At 37.0% G+C, this 20,060-nt stretch overlaps 1 protein-coding gene across 5 annotated transcripts in view; it reads right to left on the reverse strand.

Annotated features, from left to right (window-relative positions):
- The window catches only part of KIAA1107 (KIAA1107 ortholog), a 131,705-nt gene that overhangs the window by 34,164 nt on the left and 77,481 nt on the right, over positions 1-20,060 (reverse strand). For all 5 annotated transcript variants that reach the window (XM_027838025.1, XM_027838029.1, XM_027838027.1 and 2 more), the window contains 2 exons: positions 17,665-17,753; positions 17,122-17,224 (listed from right to left, as the gene is read on the reverse strand). In XM_027838025.1, the coding sequence (XP_027693826.1) occupies positions 17,122-17,224; positions 17,665-17,753 (192 nt within the window). The remainder of the gene's footprint in view (positions 1-17,121; positions 17,225-17,664; positions 17,754-20,060) is intronic.

The raw sequence follows: 20,060 nt of genomic DNA on the forward strand, positions 1-20,060 counted from the left end.
GGGTCAAGTGAGCAGGAGGAAGAGAGAGGGGAGGGCAGATTGGGGGGGGGTAATCAGAAGCAAACACTTCTGAGGAGGGACAGGGTCAAAAGAGAGAATTGAATAAATGAGGGGTGGGATAGGATTAAGTGAAATATACTTAGTTTTTCACAACATGACTACGATGGAAGTGTTTGGCATGACTACACATGTATAACCTGTATCGAGTTGCTTGCCTTTTCAATGAGGGTGGATGGGGAGGAAGAAAGGGAGAAAATTTGGAACCCAAAGTTTTAAAAACACATGTTAAAAAAATTGTTTTCACATGCAACTGGGAAATAAGAAATAAAAGGAAATGGGGTATAGAAATCTACCCTGTCCTACAGGAAAATAGAAGGGGAAGGGAATAAGAGAAGGGGGAGAGAGATAGAAAGGAGGGCAGATTAGGCGAAGGGGTATTCAGAATGCATGCCATCTTGGGGTGGGAGGAGGGATGAAATGGATAGAAAATCTGGAACTCAAAAACTTGTGGAAGTTGAAAACTAAAAATAAATAAATTTTAAAAATAATAAAATTTTAAAAAAGCAGGGATCATGATCTCGAAGTTAAAGCTAAAATAGATTTAATTAAAAGAGAAAAATAGGAAAACTACACTGTGTCACTAATATTATTTGATGTTGTTTTAGACAATTTAAAATAACTAGTATAAAATATAAAAAGTTTATAAAATTTTTTATAAAATATCCAAGATATACCTGCCAAAATAGACACTGAAACTACATGAATTTGAACATAAAAACTTTTTAAACAAATAAAGTCAGATTTAAATAACAGGAGTAATGTTTATTGTTTATGAGTAAGTAAAATTAATATAATAAAAATGACAATTTCACCTAATCTATTTATGCAATGGATCCCAATTAAATAACTAAAAATTTTTTTACTGAGTTAGAAAAAATAATAAAAAAGCTCATTCTGAAGAACAGAAGGTCAGGAATTAAAAAAACTAGGGAAAAGAGATGTAAAGGAAGAAGAATCAGCATTATCAGAACTTAAACTATATTATAAGGTGGGGGCATTATTGAAGTATAAAATGGATAATTTTGATTATTTTACATTAAAGTTTTTTGTATAAATAAAACCAACGTAGCCAAGAATAGAAGGAATGCAGAAAAAGAACTTTCATAGACAGTCTCTCAGACAGGATGTGATTGTGTTGGAACACTACTGTGGTGTAGGAAATGATGAGCTGGTTGATTTAGAAAAACATGGAGAAATTTGGACCTATAAAAGAAGATGCTATCTACCTCCAGAGAAAGAGATGACAAGTGAAAATATGCCTAGTATGGTCTTACACATATGTGTATGAGTGTGTATGTTTATAGATATTTACGTGTACGTATATATATCCAAGTTTAATTTGCAGTCTTCTTTGGGGGGTGAAGAGGGAGAAAAAAAACATAAAGTAAAAAGTACACAGCAGAGAACAAAAGAAAACCTAGAAAGAAGCAAAGAAAAGCTGGGTAGCTTTGAAAATAATATGTATGTATTACATATGTTTTCTTGAAATGGAAATTTATTGTTTTATATTGAATCCTCTCTTATATTCTGTTATATACATGGACATTTTTTTTCTTTTCTTGTTTTATATTTAAGTTTAAAATGAATAAAAAATTTATGAATAAATAAGTAAAGAAATAAAAAGTTCACAGACCCCAGCTTAATAACCCCTGCTCTAGAGAATCATCAATATATTTTGATAGTCCTTATAATCTTTTTTAAAGACCTAGATCTCATGAAGAATACATAAATGTAATAAAAAAAGCAAAGATGCTTTAAAAATTATCATGTCCATGCTTACACTGCTTATTTAGTTACATGTTCATTTTTGTAATTGGTGTTTCTGCAACTACTAGAAGGTTGATATGTCATGGTCTATAAATATGAGGCATATGGTATAGTCTTACATGAATGAGGAGTGCGGCTGGAAGCTCAGGAATAAGAAAAGAGATGGAAGGGTTGGAGAAACTGAGGAGTACATTTCTAACTATGGTTTTGGTAAATATAATGGGGAATACCCAAAAGAACCATACCTGTGATTAGCCATTATTCTGGTATTGATTCTGGGATCTTGCTGTTAGAAAGACATCTGACTGAGCACAAGCAGTCTTACTTATTCCTTATGGTGTGTTTCATCAATGATCACCGCTATCATCTTACAATACTCTTTCATGACGCCATGACACCCTCAAGCTGGAGAAACTGGGGACTGGTTAGAGTGCTAGGGGAAAAGATAGCTTTTTTGAACCCTGCCTCCCATCTCAAAAGGAAAAAAAATTGAGGAATGGGCAAATTTTTTTAAAAAGCATGTAGGCAAATTGTATGAGCTACAACAATTGAGAAAGAATTCAACCCAGCATTCAAAATAAGATTAGAAGATTAAAAAAGATCAAATTCAGCAACAATGTATAAACCTATTCCTTTTATAGAGTTTTGCAGAACTCAGCCCACAGAACCTCACTCTCCCTCTCTCTAGAGTAAAAACTTTGAACAGATACATGACTTTTATATAATAATTATTTGGGCCACAAGTTAACCTATGCAGAAAAAACACATTGGTACTGGGAGGTGGGGATTGGCAGCTAGTTAAGTGAGAAAGGGAGAAGGAAAAATTAAGCCTAATGTTAATGAAAGGTAACCATACTTGGATTGGAAGGTTTAGAGCAAATTGTAAGAATCAAATAGAAATAGAAAATATGTGAATCATACCAGAGCTAAGATTTCAAGAATGAATCAATGAATGAATAAAAGATTAATTAAACATCTATTAAACGTGGTTGGCACTGGGACACAAATACAAAAGACAACTCCTACCCTCAAGGAGCTTAAATTCTAATAGAAGGAAACAACACACATAGAGAGGTGGTGGCCAGGAAAAGGAGATTTTTTGGGGGAGTCTGACAGGAATGGTGAGCGGAGCCACTGAGGCTCTTGCCAGAAGCAATGGTAGTAATTGATTTCATTAGGATTGCTGGAGCAGGTGGTAGAAAATAGCTGGTGGGTTGGGAGTTGATGGAGAGAGGCATAGTGTTATCTGAATGTATGCCCCGCATGGAGGGCACACAGGATGGATGAAAGTGAAGTCTTGTCTGGGACCATCAAGATAAAGTGGATTAGGCGAGCTTGCACTCAATCACTAATCAATATAAGTCAGTCCCAGGGCAGAGTTGGAAAGATGAATGGATTTATTTATCCATGAAAAGATGCAGAGTGTCTGGAGTTCAGGGTGCAGAGTGTACTGTTCCAGGTACTGGGGGATGACAGGACAGGAGACATACAGACAGCATGATACACCTAGGATGGATGGACAGTCACCAGATATTCATGAGAATGAAACCATTCTGGTTTTGATAGTGTTGAGTTCAAGCAGTACAGGGAACAACAGTACTAGAAAAGCAATAAGTGTATCGGGCATAAGTTGTGACTATGGACAATGTGTGTAATAGTGTGCTACAGTCATTTGGGCAAATGAGAAAACAGGTTGGGCTTGAATGGCCAGGGAAAGCTTCATGAAGGACACAGGAATTAAGCCATGAAGCAAGGGTTCAAATCCTGTTCACACTTTTTAGAACAGGTGGGCTTTTGCTGAAGAAGGGCCAGGATGTTATGTTTCCAGGACGGCAAGGGAACAGAGCACTTTATTACACAAATTTCATGCGGATTACCAGAAAGCAAAGAATAAATTCTGTTCATAGGGTTCTCTGATGAGGATGTCCCAGGTTTAAATCAATAATAGTCTAAGCCACATCGATCAATCAATAAATACTAAACTGCCAAATGCCTAGTAGGTGCCAGGTATTGTGGATATAAATCCTAAAGTGAGACAGTCCCTGGCCTCAAGGAACTTACACTCTATTGTACATGTCACCTTGGAAGGTGGTCTCCTTTGGGGCTCCCCAAGGATTGGCCCTATGTGGTTGAATTCCTCAAAAGGTCTTCAAGCAAAATTTAGATAAACAATTTTGAGTATGTTGTAAAGGAGATCTGTGGTAGAAGAGATGGTCTCTGAGGTACATTCCAAATCTTGAAATTCTATTTAACATTTTTATCAGTAAGCTGGACAAAGGCATAGATGGTATGATGGTAGATGCCCACCAAATGTGCAAATGATACAAAGTTGTAAGGGATAGATAAGGATGACAGCCAAGATCTAAGGAAATCTGGACATTTTATCACATAGGGTCAAATCTAATAAGACTAAATTTAATAGGGAAGGGCAGCTAGGTGGCGCAGTGGATAGAGCACCAGCCCTGGATTCAGGAGGACCTGAGTTCAACTGCGGTCTCAGACACATAACACTTATTAGCCGAGTAACCTTGGGCAAGTCACTTAACCCCATTGCCTAACCCCCCCCCCAAAAAAAAAATTAATAGGGAAAAAATGTAAAGTCTTACATTTGAGTTTGTTTTTTTTTAATCACAGAATTTTGTTTGGAAAATCAAGGTTCAGGAGTTTAACACACTCGAGGGGTTTTGCTGCATTACAAGCCCAAGAAGTCAAGAGTATGACATGGCAGCCCAAAAATCTAATATGACCTTAGGCTGCATTGAGAGGCCTGGGAATAAGGAATAAAGAGATGATTGTACTCATGTACACAAGCCTGTTCAGACCACTTCTAGAGTATGGTGTTCTGTGTGAATCATATTTGGGAGAACATGTTGAAGAGGTCCAGCAGGATGATGGAGGTTTTCAAGTTTGCAGCACATGCAGATTTGTTGAAGAATGCTTAGAAAAGACATCTTGGTCTAAGCCATATCCACCTGTTGATACACTATGCAAGCATTTAGAAAATCTTGCCATCAACAGGAAAGCCCTCCTCTTTTTGGACTTTGTGCAGGAACCCCCTTCAGAATACTGGCAAACATGTTTGGTAAACATATGTCTCCCTGTTTTATGCTTCACCTGATGTCAGAACTTCACATTCTACTGAGAAAATCATCTCTGTAGTTGCATCTGTCACAGATTCTTGTAGAAATTTAACATATATCGAAGACTCCTTGTTTAAGATTCTTCTTCAAGGCTGCATTTTGTGCCACTGAGTTTTTCCTTTTAAATGCACAAATAGACAATAACAAAAATAATGGCTGAGTACCTTAAATAGTGCCTTAGTTTGGAAAGAGATAGGGACTGAACATATGGTTTTACTGGCACAGGGAACTCTCAGGTGAGGTAACATTCTTCTCTGCACCATGCTCTTAGACAGCTATCTAGAGTAAACATCCTAAGAGGTTAAGTGAGTTGCTCAGGGTGACACAGCCAATATATGTCAGAGGTGCAACCTGAATCCACACCATTCTGGCTCACAGGCCTGTTCTCTATCCACCATGACACACTGCCTTGGCCTACATTATCAGGTTTGATTCTCAACACAATCCTATGAAGGAAGGAAGGAAACAAACATTTATTAAGCGCCTACTCTGTACCAGGCACTAAGTCATGTGCAAATATCTCTATCTGATACTCACAACAGCTTTTGGAAGGTATGGGTTATTATTATCATCCCTATCTTACAGTTGGGAAACTGAAGCAGAGAGAGCTGAAGTGACTTGCTCGAGATCAAGCTAGCTAGGAAGTGTTTGAGGCTGGGGTTACACTCAGGTGGCCCTGACTCCAAAACCAGCACTCTATCTACTACATCACTCATTTTGCAAATGAGGAACTTGAGCGTGAGAGATGAAGTGACTTGTCTTTTATCTTAAGTGGGATTCAAACCCAGGTCTCCCTTGACTCCAAGTCTAGCTCTATCTGCATTAGACTATGAAGCCACGAGTAAGCACCAGAATGTACAGAGCATTGACCCTAGAGTAAGGAAAAACAGTCCAAATCCAGCTTCAGACACTTTCCAGGTTGGTGACCTTGGGCAAGTCATTTAACCCCTGTCTGCATCATTTTCCTCAACTGAAACATGGGAACAATAACAGCACCCACACGGTTGTTGGGAAGATAATACTTGGTAAGCGGTCAGCACCCAGCAGGTGCTTAATAAACACTTGCTTCCTTCTCTTCTCCCTACACTCAATGCTGTCTCTCAGTCAGCTAGGTGGCTGTAAAAGTGTGGTCTCCTGCAGAGAGCTGCCTGGAATGTTTAATGATGACACTGTTTAGTAACTAGCAACCGCTCACAAATACAGCAAATAACTCCAGGGATGAAGCCCTTCACTCGAAAACCCTCCTTCTGCTGCAAATGTTTCCTATTACTTTGGTTTTACATTTCTGATGAAGCTAATGAGAGTTTCTTGAGTGTGGCTTTTCTTCTTAAGATCAAATACAAAATAAATTATATAATTTGTTTTGCTCTACTATGCATATTTATTACAAAGTTTTTCATTTTTTCAAATGGGGGGAGGTGGGAAGGAGAAAAAGTGGACACTTGTCCATTAAAAAAATAAAAATAATTAAAAACAAATCCAAAATGAATCACAGATACTTGACCCAAACTTAGTTTGATAATCAGCCTTTGACATCATGGTGATTTTGGAAAAAAAATATTTAATGTTTAAAAAAAAAAGAAAAAAAAACTTCTTTCCAGGAAATAGGCAGCAATTTTAAGGAGGGTTGGTATAATTATCAGATTTTACCTGCACATAAACATATGTCATTTTGGTATTGTATAGAGTTTATAAAGTTATACTGATAAACTATATTTAACTGTTACCCAAGATAATGTCTTTTCCATATTGTCAACAGAGGGGCAGCATGGCCTTCTCCAGTTCCTAATTCAATTAGTCAATAAGTCTCTCTCTAGTGCTAAATATGGGTTCAGTATGGTACCAAACACTTTCAGGGATGAAAACAAGTACTGATAAACCAGAGTCCTTTCCAATACATCAGGAGTGAAGCAAAGGTGTCCACTGTCATCACTCTTATTTGACAAAGTGCTACAAATATTAGTTATATCAATAAGAAAATGAATTTGAAGAAATAAGCATTTTTTTTCAGCCCAAAACAAGATTTATTAGAACATCTGTCATATTGGGCAGACTCTTAAGGAGTCTGAACATCAGTAAACTATTGGCTAGATTATAAGAATCTGACCAATGGCTAGATTATAAGAATCTAAGCATCTTAATGGAGATGAGATGGACCTTATATACAGAAAGACTATGGGAGGGATCTAGGCATGGTCAAGTAGTCTATGAAGTAATAGAACTCCAGGGGTGGCCAAGGGAGAATGAAGCCTAGATAGGATTAAGGGTGGGAAGTGGCTAGGGGGGGCCACAGGGACGTAAGACAATGGAAGGCGAGGCTAAATTAAGGGTACAGAGATTGGGCATAGCCATAATGACAGGCCAGTTGATGGGACTATAGCCTCAGGCCAGAGACTTGGCCATATGGGAAAGTCCAGGGATTTTCCTTTCTGGGGCCCAGATCCCAACCCCATCATTCCCCCCTCAAACAAATGGGACCCAAATTTTTTTGGAGTCTTTTTTTTTTTTTTTGGTTAGGCAATGGAGTTAAGTGATTTGCCCATGGTCACACAGCGAGTAAGTGTTATGTGTCTGAGGCCAAATTTGAACTCAGATCCTCCTGACTTCAAGGCTGCAGCTCTATCCACTGTGCCACCTCGCTGCCCCAGAAATAAGTATTTTTCACATATGTGAAGAAGAAATAAAATTATTTCTTTCTTCAGATGATAAGACGGCATCCTTAGAAATTTCTAGAGAGTCACCTAAAAATTACTTGAAGCAATAACTTCAACAAGGATATAAAATAAATCCACACAAATTACTGGCATTTCTCTATAATATCAATAAAAAACCTAGCAGGAAGAAAAAGAAAGAGAAATTCCTTTTAAAATAACTACAGACACCAAGGGACCACTGATAAGAAGAAAATCTCCATATACATCAAAATACTTATAATAAAACATTTTGTGACAACAAACATTTGTAAACAAAGTAGATGCCCACTGATTGAGAAATGGCTAAAACAAATTGTGGCAGATCAATGTAACAGAATATTACTGTGCTGTCAGAAATTATGAATATGATGAATACAGAAAAGCATGTAAAAATCTACATGAACTGATGCAGAGTGAATTAAGGAGAGCCAAGAAAATAATATATACAATGTCTACAACAACGTAAATGGAAAGAACCACAAAAAAGATCAAAAGCGAATTCCGCAAAATTGTAAAAAACAATCATGGCTCAAAAAAAGACATACTTTCATCCCATTCCGTGGCAGAAGTGGGAGATCCACAAATGTACATTATACATATTTTCAGACTTTTTATGCTGATTTTTTTCCTTTTTCTTCTCTTTAAAAAGATACTATTTGTTATATGGATGCCTCTCTGAAAGGGGTGGGGGCAAAGGCAGAAATACTGGGGAAATTACAGTGATGTAAAAAAAAGAGACACCAATAAAATCTATTTTAAAAAATAAAAAAGTAATTATAGAATACACACACACACACACACACACACACACACAGAGTTTATGTACCAAGATACACACAGAACTACATGAATAGAACCACAAAAAAACTGTTTATGGAAGTAAAGATAGATCTAAATAATTATAAAAATATTAATTACTCATGGGAAGACCAAGCCTATATAATAAAAATCATAATAAAATTATAATAAAAATTATAGTCAACTTACTTATTCAGTGCCATACTAAACTACCAAAAGACTGCTTTAAAGAATTAGAAAAATAGTAACAAAATTCATCCGGAGGCACAAAAGGCCCACAATCTCAAGGTAAATAAAAAAAAAAAGTGGAAAGAAAGAGAGTCTGGTACTACCAGATCTCAAAATATACTATGAAGCAGTAATTATTAAAACAATTTGATACTGGTTAAAAAAGAGAGAGACACCAATCAAATTAGGTACATAACATACAGAAGCAAACGACCCTTGTACCCTATGGTTTGAGAAACCCAAAGACCTCAGCTTTTGGCGCAAGACTCACCACCTGATTAAAACTGCTGGGAAAACTGGACAGCAATATGGCAGAAATTAAACCTCATAACTTACACCAAGATAAATTCCAAATGGATACATAATTCAGCTACAAAAGAGCATCTCCGAAACAAACTGGAAAAACAAGGAAGAAATTACTTTTCAGAGCTATGATTGAGGAGTCATATCCAAACAAAGGAGAGAGAGTGTCACAGAAGGGAGATAATTTTGATTATATAAAATTAAAAAGTTTTTGCAGAAACAAATCCAACACAGCTAAGATAAGGGAAAGAGTTGACTGGGGGATTTTTTTTTTCACCAAGTTTCTTTGATAAAGGTCTCAATTCCAAGAAAGAAGTGGTTCAAATTTATATTAATAAGACCCACTCCCAAATTAGCAGATGGCTGAAGAATATGAACAGGCAATTCTCAAAGAAGAAAATCTAAGCTTGGAGTCATATTTTTAAAAATGCTTCAAATCACTAATAATTAAAGAAATGCCAATTAAAGCAACTCTGAGGCTCTCACACCTATCAGACTGGCAAAGCTAACTAAAAAAGAAAGTGACAAACGTTGGAGGGTCTATGGGAAAACAGCCACATTGATGGAATTGTCTAGATAGGTGTAGTCATGAATAAGAATTTTAAATTATGCCCTCCCAAAATCACTAAACTATTGCATGTTCTCTGGACCAGTGACACCACTACTAGGCTTATACATCAAAGCAATTAAGTAAAAAAGAGGAAATAGTCCTATTTGTACCAAAAAATACTATAGCAACTCTTTAGTAATGGCAAAGAACTGGAAATTAAGGGGTGCCCATCCATTGGTGAAAGGCTGAATAAGCAATAGCATATTAATGTAATGGAATACTATTGTGCTGTAAAAAATGAAAAAAGATAGTTTCAGAGAGACCTAGGAAGATCTGCATGAACTGATGATGAGTGAAGTGAGGAGAACCAGGAAAACAATTTATATCATAGCATCAAGATTGTAAAAATGAACAATTTTAAAAGACTTAACGCCGATCAACAAAATTCCATGATTTCAGAGGACAGAGGAAGAATAATGCCCCTCTCACGACAGAGAGATGATGGAGTGACATGCAGAATGAGAAAAGCATTTATGGATGTGGCTAGTGTAGGGATTTATTTTGTGCGACTGCGCATAAATGAGATGACGATTTCATTTTCTTCCTTCTCCATTTCTTTCTTTCAGTGGTAGAGGGAAGAAAAAGGAAGAAAAAAATAAATGTTTGATAAATGAAAAAAATTAGTTGAAATAAGAATCTTACTTATGAATGTGAGGTGTTTTTAAAATGTATGTTTTGAACAATGCTTCCTTTTATGTTTATAAACATAAGGCCTGGGTCCATAGAAACATCTGTTTCTTGCTTCTCACCTAAGCAAATGAGCCTCCTGCAAACCTTACAGGGAGGCAGGAACGGCATGCTCATTGACTTCTTCAGTGCTCCAAGGGGTCTGTCATCTCCAAGGATTACAGCAGAGTAGCTCGCAGCGCACCCACATCTAGGTCCCCTCGTCCATCCTCCAGAGGGGGTTCACCTGTGGTCTTCTCTAGGTCCTCTGGCGTCAGTGAGGTATTGTCCATCTGTTAGTCTTCAGTCTTGCTACCTGACTGCTCAACCCCCTTTTCCAGTCACGCTTTTAAATCTCATCTTTTATCTCACTCCTCATGCTCATTTTATTGTTAGTGTAAGAACATCGCCTGCGCTTGTTCTTTTGGCAAGTCATAATTTCAATTTCACAGAGGTTGTGGTATTCCATAGTTCACAACCATATAGTATGCTTTTAAAACATGAGACGATGAAATTGATATTTTCTTCCGAGAAGAATCTTGGACTTAAAGCACCACACAATTTCCCAAATACAATCACGACCACTCTCTTTCTCTGATTTGATTTTGGATCCAAAGTACATAAACTGATAAACCAGCTCCACGGATTGTCCATCCAACATAATTTGGATGACAGGATAGCATTTTTAGGATCACAGATTTAGAACTGGAAGAGATCTTAGAGATCACTCATTTGTCTGTTTTTTTCTGCATTGATAGTTGGGCTGAAATTAACATAGACACCATTTAGAGGCTCTGCAATTTTTTATGGTTTAATGTAATCAGTAAAATAAAATCAACAAACAGCAGCATCTGGAAGACCTCACCATTTCTAGGTAATTCTTCCATTTTCAAAGTAGATTGGATGTCCTTCATGATAGCAACTATCATGTAAGCAAATGTCCTGTTCTGTTTTGGTTGTTATTAACAGAGGATCAATGAAAAAAAAATCTGTCTCTCTTGTATATCTGTATGAAAGTATCTTGCAGGAAGACAGCATTTAAGGCAACATTTTGCTCAATAAATAAAATGTTTTTCTATAGATCAACAATAACAAACATGGAGTACCTTGGATTCTTGTAAAGATGTGGTCTAATGTAAGATACTGCTTGTGAACATCTCTGCCTCTTTTCCCTTAATGACTGCAACAAGGATACGCTTCATATATGTGTAAATTATTTTCATAAAGATTTTTGTAGAAATGAGAAAGTGGTGCTATGGGTCAATAGTTACTGATATCTTTTCAAGGGCTCTTTTTTGGCAGCATGATGTTTGTGATTTAAAAAAAAATCATTCAATATTCTTTTCTCTTTCACATAGCTTGAGAACTTATCCCTCAATGTCCTTAAAAATGTGTCCAATCTAACATGCATTTTAAAACAGCTACTATGTACACATGATTCTGCTAGGCAGTAAGAATACAAAGATAAGACAAAATACAGTCCCTTTCCTCAAAGAGCTTAGATTCATTTGGGAAAAATATATCATATAAATGGTTAAGTATATTCACTGTTCACTTCACTCTGCATCAGTTCATGTAAGCCTTCCCAAGTTTCTCTGAAACCATCACTTTCATCAGCACAATAGTAATCAGATTCAAAGACCATAACTTTTTTACCCAAATCTTTTAATCAAGAATGCTGAAAGTCTTCTATTTCATTAAAGATCCATTTTTTCTCCTGAAGGATTATATTCAGTTTTGCTGGGTAAGCTAATCTTAGTTTTAAGCCTATAGCCTTTGCCTTCTAGAACAGGGGTGGGGAACCAGTGGCCTTGAGGCCATAATGTGCCCTTCTAGGTCACTGGTGCAGCCTTTTGACTGGAATGAGTTCATGTTTTACAGAACAAATCCTTTCATTAAAAAGATTTGTTCTATGAAATGTGGATTCAGTCAAAGGGCCATAATTGAGAACCTAGAGGGCCACACATAGTCTTGAGGCCGCAGGTTCCCCCACCCCTGCTATAGAATATCATATTCCAGGCTCTGTGTTCTTTCAAAGTGTTGGCTGTTAGTTCATCCTGATGGTGGCTCCTCAGTACTTGAATTTCTTCTTTCTGGATGCTTAATAGATAGATATAGATATAGATCAAGATATGTATGTGTGTGTGTTTAACCTTGAAGCTCTGAATTTTGGCTATAATGTTCCTAAGAGTTTTCAATTGGAAGTTTCTTTCAAGAGGTAATCAGAGAATCTTCCCCCTGCCTTTTGGTCACCCCACCCCCACCTTTGACCAACGCACACTTTGTCTTCTACTTCTAAGAAATCTGGGCAGTTTTTTTTAAAGATTTCTTGAAATTACATGTAGATTCTTTTCCTTTTCCTTTTTTTTTTTTTTGGTTATAGAGTTCAGGTAGTTCAATGATTCTTAATTTTTTTTTCTCCTCAATTTTTTTTCTAGATCATTTGTTTTTACTATGTGATATAGTACGTTTTCTTCTATTTTTTTTTCAGCTTTTTGACTGTTTTGATATTTACTGTTGTATCACTGAGTCACTATCTTCAATTTGGTCCATCCTAATTTTCAGGAAGTTTGTTGGTACTTAGGCAAGGTTTTGTACCTCTTGTGCCAAGCTATAAATTCCTTTTCTAATTTTTTTTCCCATAGCTCTCATTTCTTTTCCAGTTTTTTAAAACTAACACTCTCATTTCATTTATAAAAACTCTTTAAACTCTTTTTAAAACTAGTGCTTCATCTCTCCCAGGAATTCTAGTTAATCTGTACCTAAGTTGTGGTTTTGTTTGAGGCTTTCCTTGTAGATGCTTTGCAATTATCCTCTTCTTCTGGGTTTGTGTCTTGATTGCCCCTATCACTATAACTGCTTTTTATGGTGGGATTTTTTTTTAATTTGCTCAGTCTTCTCGCCTACTTTCTGACTTCAGACTTGAAGTTAGAGGACAACTCTGTGCACTTCTGGAGGGAAAGCCTGGGATGGTCATATTGATGCTTTCTTGTATACTGAGTGTTGTGTTATTCCAGGACCTTGTGGATAACTCGGGCTGGGGACCTGCAAGCTTCTACTATTCTCAAAGTGGTCTAATCGAGGGCAAAGTCTTATTGCTGTTCCACTGTTCTGAGCTTAGCTAGATCCTGATCTGGGTTTGAGCCTGAACAAAAGAAGATTGTTGCTGGACTGATACATCATCAGGAAGATCTACTGGTTCAGAGGGACAGAACTACAGAATCCACTTGAGTCTGGGATTTTTGCCTTGGTTTATTACTCTGCAAGCTTCAAATCAGGCTAACAGGTGGAAGTGAGGTTTCCTTCTGCTTTCAAAGTCTGAGCCACGCAACTGCTCCTCTTTTACTACCTTACTCAGGGCCTATTAATCACTCCTACCCTGAAATGACACCCCTGTACACAGGTCCCCTCTTCCATCTGCCCTGGTTTTGAGAAGAAGAAATGAACAATGGATGACAAAGCTTCCAAGTGGCGCCCATTCCTATCATATGGCACCCCGGTATAAGTCTGGGACCTCGTTTATCCAAGGGCACAGCCTGCTCCTGGGTGCCAAGGCGCTCCATGTGGCTATTCTTCGCCAGATCCCATCCTCAGTGCCTGTAGACCTATCTCACCTCTCTACGCCGACCTGGGCTAGAAAAAGGAGTCACTGTGACTTTTTCTTAGATTTCCCCACTAGGATTCAATCTGTATTGTAGAAGTTCGTTTTTGTTTTGTTTTGTTTTGTTTTTGGGGGGGGGAGAGGCTTGCTGCACAGCTTCCTGCTAATCCACCATGTTGCTCTCACTTCCTCTCAAAGCCTTTCCAAGGACAGAGCATGCCAGAACTTGGGCTATGGTGGAATAGCCTTCAAGAACCCAGGTCAACTTCCATTTGTTTTGTGAAGGGTATACGTCATGTAAAACTATGTTTAAAAATTTTTTTAAAACAAATTTCATTTCTTTGAAAAGTAAGATCACAGAATTTCAGTGACTATATGGTCCAACATGGTCCAGAACCCTATTCCATGTCCAAGAAGCTCAATAACTGGTCATGCAGCCTTTGTTTGAAGACCTCCTGGAGAAATCCACTACACTTCTGAGCAGCTCTAAAGTTTTTCATACATTACACCTAAATGGGTAGCTTTGTAGCTTTTATCCATGGTTCCTAGTCCTGGCTCTCTGGGAGCAAACAGAACAAGTCTGTTCCCATTTTGAAACAAGAACTCTTCAAAGAGTCAAGTGTTATTGTGTTTCCCTCCCCATCTCTCTGCTCTTAAGTCTTTACACATTAAATACTCCCAGTTCCTTCGATCTTAATATAGCATGATCTCAAGGTTCTTTACCATCCTGTCTACCCTCCCCTGGATGCCTTTCAGCTCATAAATATCCTTCCTAAGTAGTGGTGCCCAAACTGAATAAATAATTCCCTGGATACTAGACCTCAATGCAAATCTAACTAGCCATGCCTCACCTGTGCTATACCTTTGGGTGCTTTTCTTTTACTTTAAGTGTAAGATGGATCCCTGTTAAGTTTGATCTTATTCAATTCAGTACAATATTCTAGAGATCTTTTCTGTATACTGTCTCCGTCATCCACTGTGTTTGTTAGTTATCTCTCTCAGCTTTACATCCTCTCCAAGTTTTATAACTATGTCATTTAGTCCTTTATCCAAGTCATTGATGAAAATACAAAACAACTTCATGCCAAAGATAGATCCCTGGGACATCTGAGGCCATTTTCTATTGAGGTCAGTATGATATAAGACTCACAAAGTTTACAACTTAGCTAGAAGTTCTATTTGACATGAAGTCATCAAAAAAGGACTAAACACAATGCAGGAGAAGTTCAGATGAGAGAGGTCAGGACAGGGATGAGGAAAAGAGAGGCACTGAAAAGATTCAGCATTTATTAAGTTGCTACTCTGGGCTGGACACTGGGGACATAAAGATGAAAACAAATCAATCCCTCCCTTCAAAGACCTTCAGTCCTCCTGGGACAATACAACACGTTTATGGATAAATAAATACAAAGTAAATTCAGAAGGAGGAGAAGTGATCTGGTAAGGATTTGAAAACGAGATGGCATCTGCTCTGAGCCTTGATGGTCACAGACTGTGCAGAGGCATGCAAAAGGAAATGAAAAGTCAGTTTGAGGGAACAACAAGGAGGCTAGTTTTATTTTTTTTTTTCCTGAAACGAATGCAGGAAAGGAAGGAATACAAAATGTCATTGGCTAGATGGATAGACTGGGTGCCAAACTGTTAACGGTTCTCAATGCCAAGCTGAGAAGTTTGTATTTTATCTTAGAAGATTTCTGAGAAGGGAAATGGCAGAATAGTGCTGGGGGCTGAAATTTCACTGCTATCAGAGAGGTGACAAACTTCTAGGAGTGCAGGTTGGCACCTTCTTTGCAGTTTACAGATTTAGACCACTGACAAGCACCTTGAGGGGTTCAGTGTCTTGCCCAGGATCACACAGCCAAGGTTTTTCAGAGACAGGATTTGAAGCCACATCTTATGGGTACTGTAGCCAGCTCTCACCACTATGACATGCTGCCTCTAATCACAAGTGATATAACAATAATTACAATGATAACTAATAATTACACAGCATTTTAAGGTTTACAAAGCACTTTACTTATCTCAGACCCATGGAAGATAATATTAGTAGTTATGTGGAGAAAGAATCGGGGAAGGAAAGACTAGAAGCAGGAAGACCAATCAGGAGGCTACTGAGGCAATGTGGACATAATAGGGGACTAGCTGGGCACTAGAGAGAATAGAAAGTAAAGGGAGATGATTTAAAAGACAAAGTGCAGACAGAATTGACAGAAAAAGGTAGCTTGTAACTGACTGGATCTTAGGGGGTGAGGAAGAGGAAAGAGCCTAGAGTGACTCTGAGAGGCTGCATACCCGGGCGGCTGATCTGGTGACCTTAACAGGAATGAGAAAGGGAGAAGGGAAAGGTTGGGGGGTATGGGTATGGCAAAAAATGAGCTCTGTTTTAGACATAATGAGTTTGAAATGACAAGGGGACATCTAGGTAGAGCTGTCCAGAAAGCAGTTAGCAATATAGGATATCATTAGAGATGAGAGATCAGTGATGTATAAACAGATCTGAAAGTCATTCCACAGTGATGGTAACTGAATCCATAGAAGCTAATTAGACCATGGCAGAATACATGGAGTAGGGGAAAGGAGAGATGGACCTTGCGGGATAACCGTGCTAACATGCAAGAAATAATAAAATTTATTCTTTTCTTTTTCCAATTATGTTCAGGGAAAAAAAATCAAGACCAGAGTATCTATGATTCACAGTACATTAACTGCAACTCTACATCTTTCTTTCTCAAAAACAACCTTCTAGTAAATCAGTTAACATTCCAAAAAGAAATTTCTTTAGTAATGGTCACCAACCCTGTAAAATAATTATAAATATGTACTTGTGGTTTTCCCATCAAGAACATCTGTGGTACTGTATTATATATATATTTAATGTTCTAAGCTTTTTTTTGTAAAAAGCTTAATTTTTTTTAAAGGTAATTCATAGGCTATTTCTTTTTTGAATCTATATTTCCATAAAAATCAGAATTCTCTCCAGTTCTGCATATAATACAACATATAAATTTAGTGACTAAAAATTAACTTAAGGACCACTTGACATATTTTTGACCACTCTCTAAAGTATCAAAAATATACTAATATGACAAAAATATAAACATTATTTTAGCAGATAATATTAACAGCAAAGTCTTTCTTTTGTTAAAAAACTGCCTTAATTAACATATTTAAAAGATTAAATGACTTAGTACTATCTCTAAAAAACTGAATAATCTCAATAATAAATTTTTAAAAAATCATTCAGGGTATACTTACTAAAGACTGAATCAGCATAGTAAGGCAATTTTTCTGGATCTCAGGAGGTATATTTGCAAAGCTCCTCTCTGACCAACACCTCGCAAAATGCTTTACAATCCACCTATTAGAAATTCAAATTGAGAAGAATTAAAATAATGTCCTACCACCTTTAAATGATATAAAGTACAAATGATTACATCATAACTAGATGAAATTATGGTTAGAACTTATGGTAACATTCTTAATTCATTTCATGGTAGGATTACATTACATCTTTTGTAGAAAAGTAGTTTTCAGCCTAACATTGAGTTAAGCCAATGTAAACAGAACTCTACACAATAAACTACATTTAATAAATATGCATATAATTAATCCTGTCTACCTTCAAAGCGAGAACTAAACTGGGAAATTAGCTCAATTATCCTAACTTGTGGCCATTGCAGTTCTAAAGCTTATGTCTAGAAAAAATAATAGACAGATCTGAAAGTGCTATCAAAATAGGAAAGTTATAAAAATAGGACTGCCAAAGTGAAAGGATAAACAGTACTTCAGATCACTTACTTCATACAATCATCATAAAGACTTTCCACTCCCACAGAATGAGCAATAATCAGACATTCTAGTATAGCCTCCAATCTCCCGGGGGCTGGCTACAACAACAACAACAAAACAAAGCATTGTTCTTTACCAACTGAAAGAGGAACATGCCTTTATTACATTAAGAATTAAAAAACACATTTTTACAAAATGACTCAGCACCATTTATACATCGATAAATTTATGTGAATAAGTGCCCTCAAACAGTCTTTTAAATCAAGACAAATAAATTAGACAAAGCCTTGGGTTTTGCAGAGAGGAGCATCTGACTCATTTAGATTCCAGAATGTCCAACATTTTGATTATAGTTTCCTTGCCTTGGCTTCTTGTCATCATTTCCTCTATACACATTTAACCCTGTCACCTCTAAAGTCATGATGAACGGAAAGGGCACTGGCCTGGGAAGCAGAAGATCTGGTCTGCCATTCCTCACTTCTAAATGTGGACAAGGTACACCCCTTTCTGGGTCTCAACTTATTCGTTTTTAAAATGAAGGAATCAGACAAGTAGATTTCTACGGTACTTTAAGGTACCTCTAAACTAATGTGTTTATGATCATCATGCAAGAAAGCCAAACTGTTTAATCTGTTTCTTACAGCATTTTCTTTGTCTGAGAGCTCTCTATACAAATTAAATCACAGGCTCAGACCCTATTCCTGTCCCTTTTTAAAGTATTAGATGTACTTACTAACTTATATATATATATATATATATATATACACACACACACATACATATATACATATACATACATACATATGTATATATATGCCATGGAAGTTTCTGCACTGACCTAAAACAAAATGAGATAAAGAATCAAAATAGAATAAGTGAAATAACATTATCAACCGGAAGCAGAGAAATTCAGGCATGATTAAAAGATAAATAAAATCATGGAATCTAAAGGTCAGCTTTGCAATAATATTCTGAAATATCCTCAATACTTAGAACACAATATTTAAGTCAGGTCACTCCTAATGAAATACTTCTTTTTTAAAATACACTTCCTGGTGCTACCTTTGTCCAAATGAGTTACACAGAAGTTACTTTGCTTTATGCTTATTATATATTTGTAATCATATATTTAATAAGGCATAGCACTTATCAAATGTAAATATCTAATAGTTCACAATGTACATCTGAAGTACTGCTGCTTGCCAAAAAGAGAAAACTCAACTTCAGATACTCTGAGCATAGCCTACTGTGAGAGCTCTTCTAACATGGCCAACAATTTCTGACTCGTTTTTGAAAGTGCCATAAGTTTGGTTTTACGATAATTCCCTCTGCTAAGAATGCAACATGACTTTCAGGACTAGCCTTGTGTTTCCTCAATATAGAAAATTCCTAATAAGAAAGGGTGCCTCCTCTGCATGTAGGGTGGAGAGAGTTGCCTGGGACCCTGAAAGATTGAGGGACTAGTCAACAACACATAGCTAGAATATGTCAAAACACAACTGGAACCCATGTTTTCCTTCTGGCTCTCTATCTATACCACACCGCCTCTCTTAAAACAAAATAAAACTGAATTGGGGCATGTAGGTGGTACAGTGGATAGAGCACCGGCCCTGGAGTCAGGAGGACCTGAGTTCAAATCTGGCCTCAGACATTTGACACTTCCTAACTGTGTGACCCTGAGCAAGTCACTTAACCCCACTGCTTAGCAAAGAAAACAAAAACAAACAAACAAAAAAACTGAATTAAAGTTAATCTGTTTTAAGTATAAGACAAGCTTGGAAGTAACTCAAGACACCCTGTACCCTAGTTAGTTTAACACAAACATATAAACATACACACAGATGAAAACCATTATATAGGCAGTAATCATTGAACAAATACCCAACTTATAAAGGATCCATTGCTACATATGACCATCCCAGATCCATCATTAGCATTCTTCTTCCCATTCTCTTCTCTATTTCCACAAAGATTATTATATGTATGATTACTATAGTACTATAATATAATCTACTTTTGGGGGCGCCTATCACTTTCTTGTTTTGAAGAAAATAGACTTAAAAGTGGAAAGAAAAAAATGTACATTTTTAGAAAGTTAATCTTCAAAAGTATTCCTTGTTGGTGCCTTTTGTCTTCTGCTGTTAGGTCCCTGCTACACCACTCAACCTACAGAGAAGGTGGGGGATGAGGGAGGGAGGGAATCAGAGAAGTCAGTATTGAGAGAGCAAAGAATGACGGATGTCTTTCGTGAGCAACCAGGTTTCTGTGATTTCAAGGAGATGGAAGGTGTTTGAGAGAACGAAGTCTAATATGAAGAACAATTTATTAACAACAGATAAGGGGTCTCAGAGGTCACAATGCAAGGGGAGGCAGAATAGAATAAGGACACAGAGGAGTATAGATAG

This window comes from Vombatus ursinus, unplaced genomic scaffold (assembly GCF_900497805.2).
Source record: "Vombatus ursinus unplaced genomic scaffold, bare-nosed wombat genome assembly UNPS02014825.1, whole genome shotgun sequence".
Lineage (NCBI taxonomy): Eukaryota > Metazoa > Chordata > Mammalia > Diprotodontia > Vombatidae > Vombatus > Vombatus ursinus.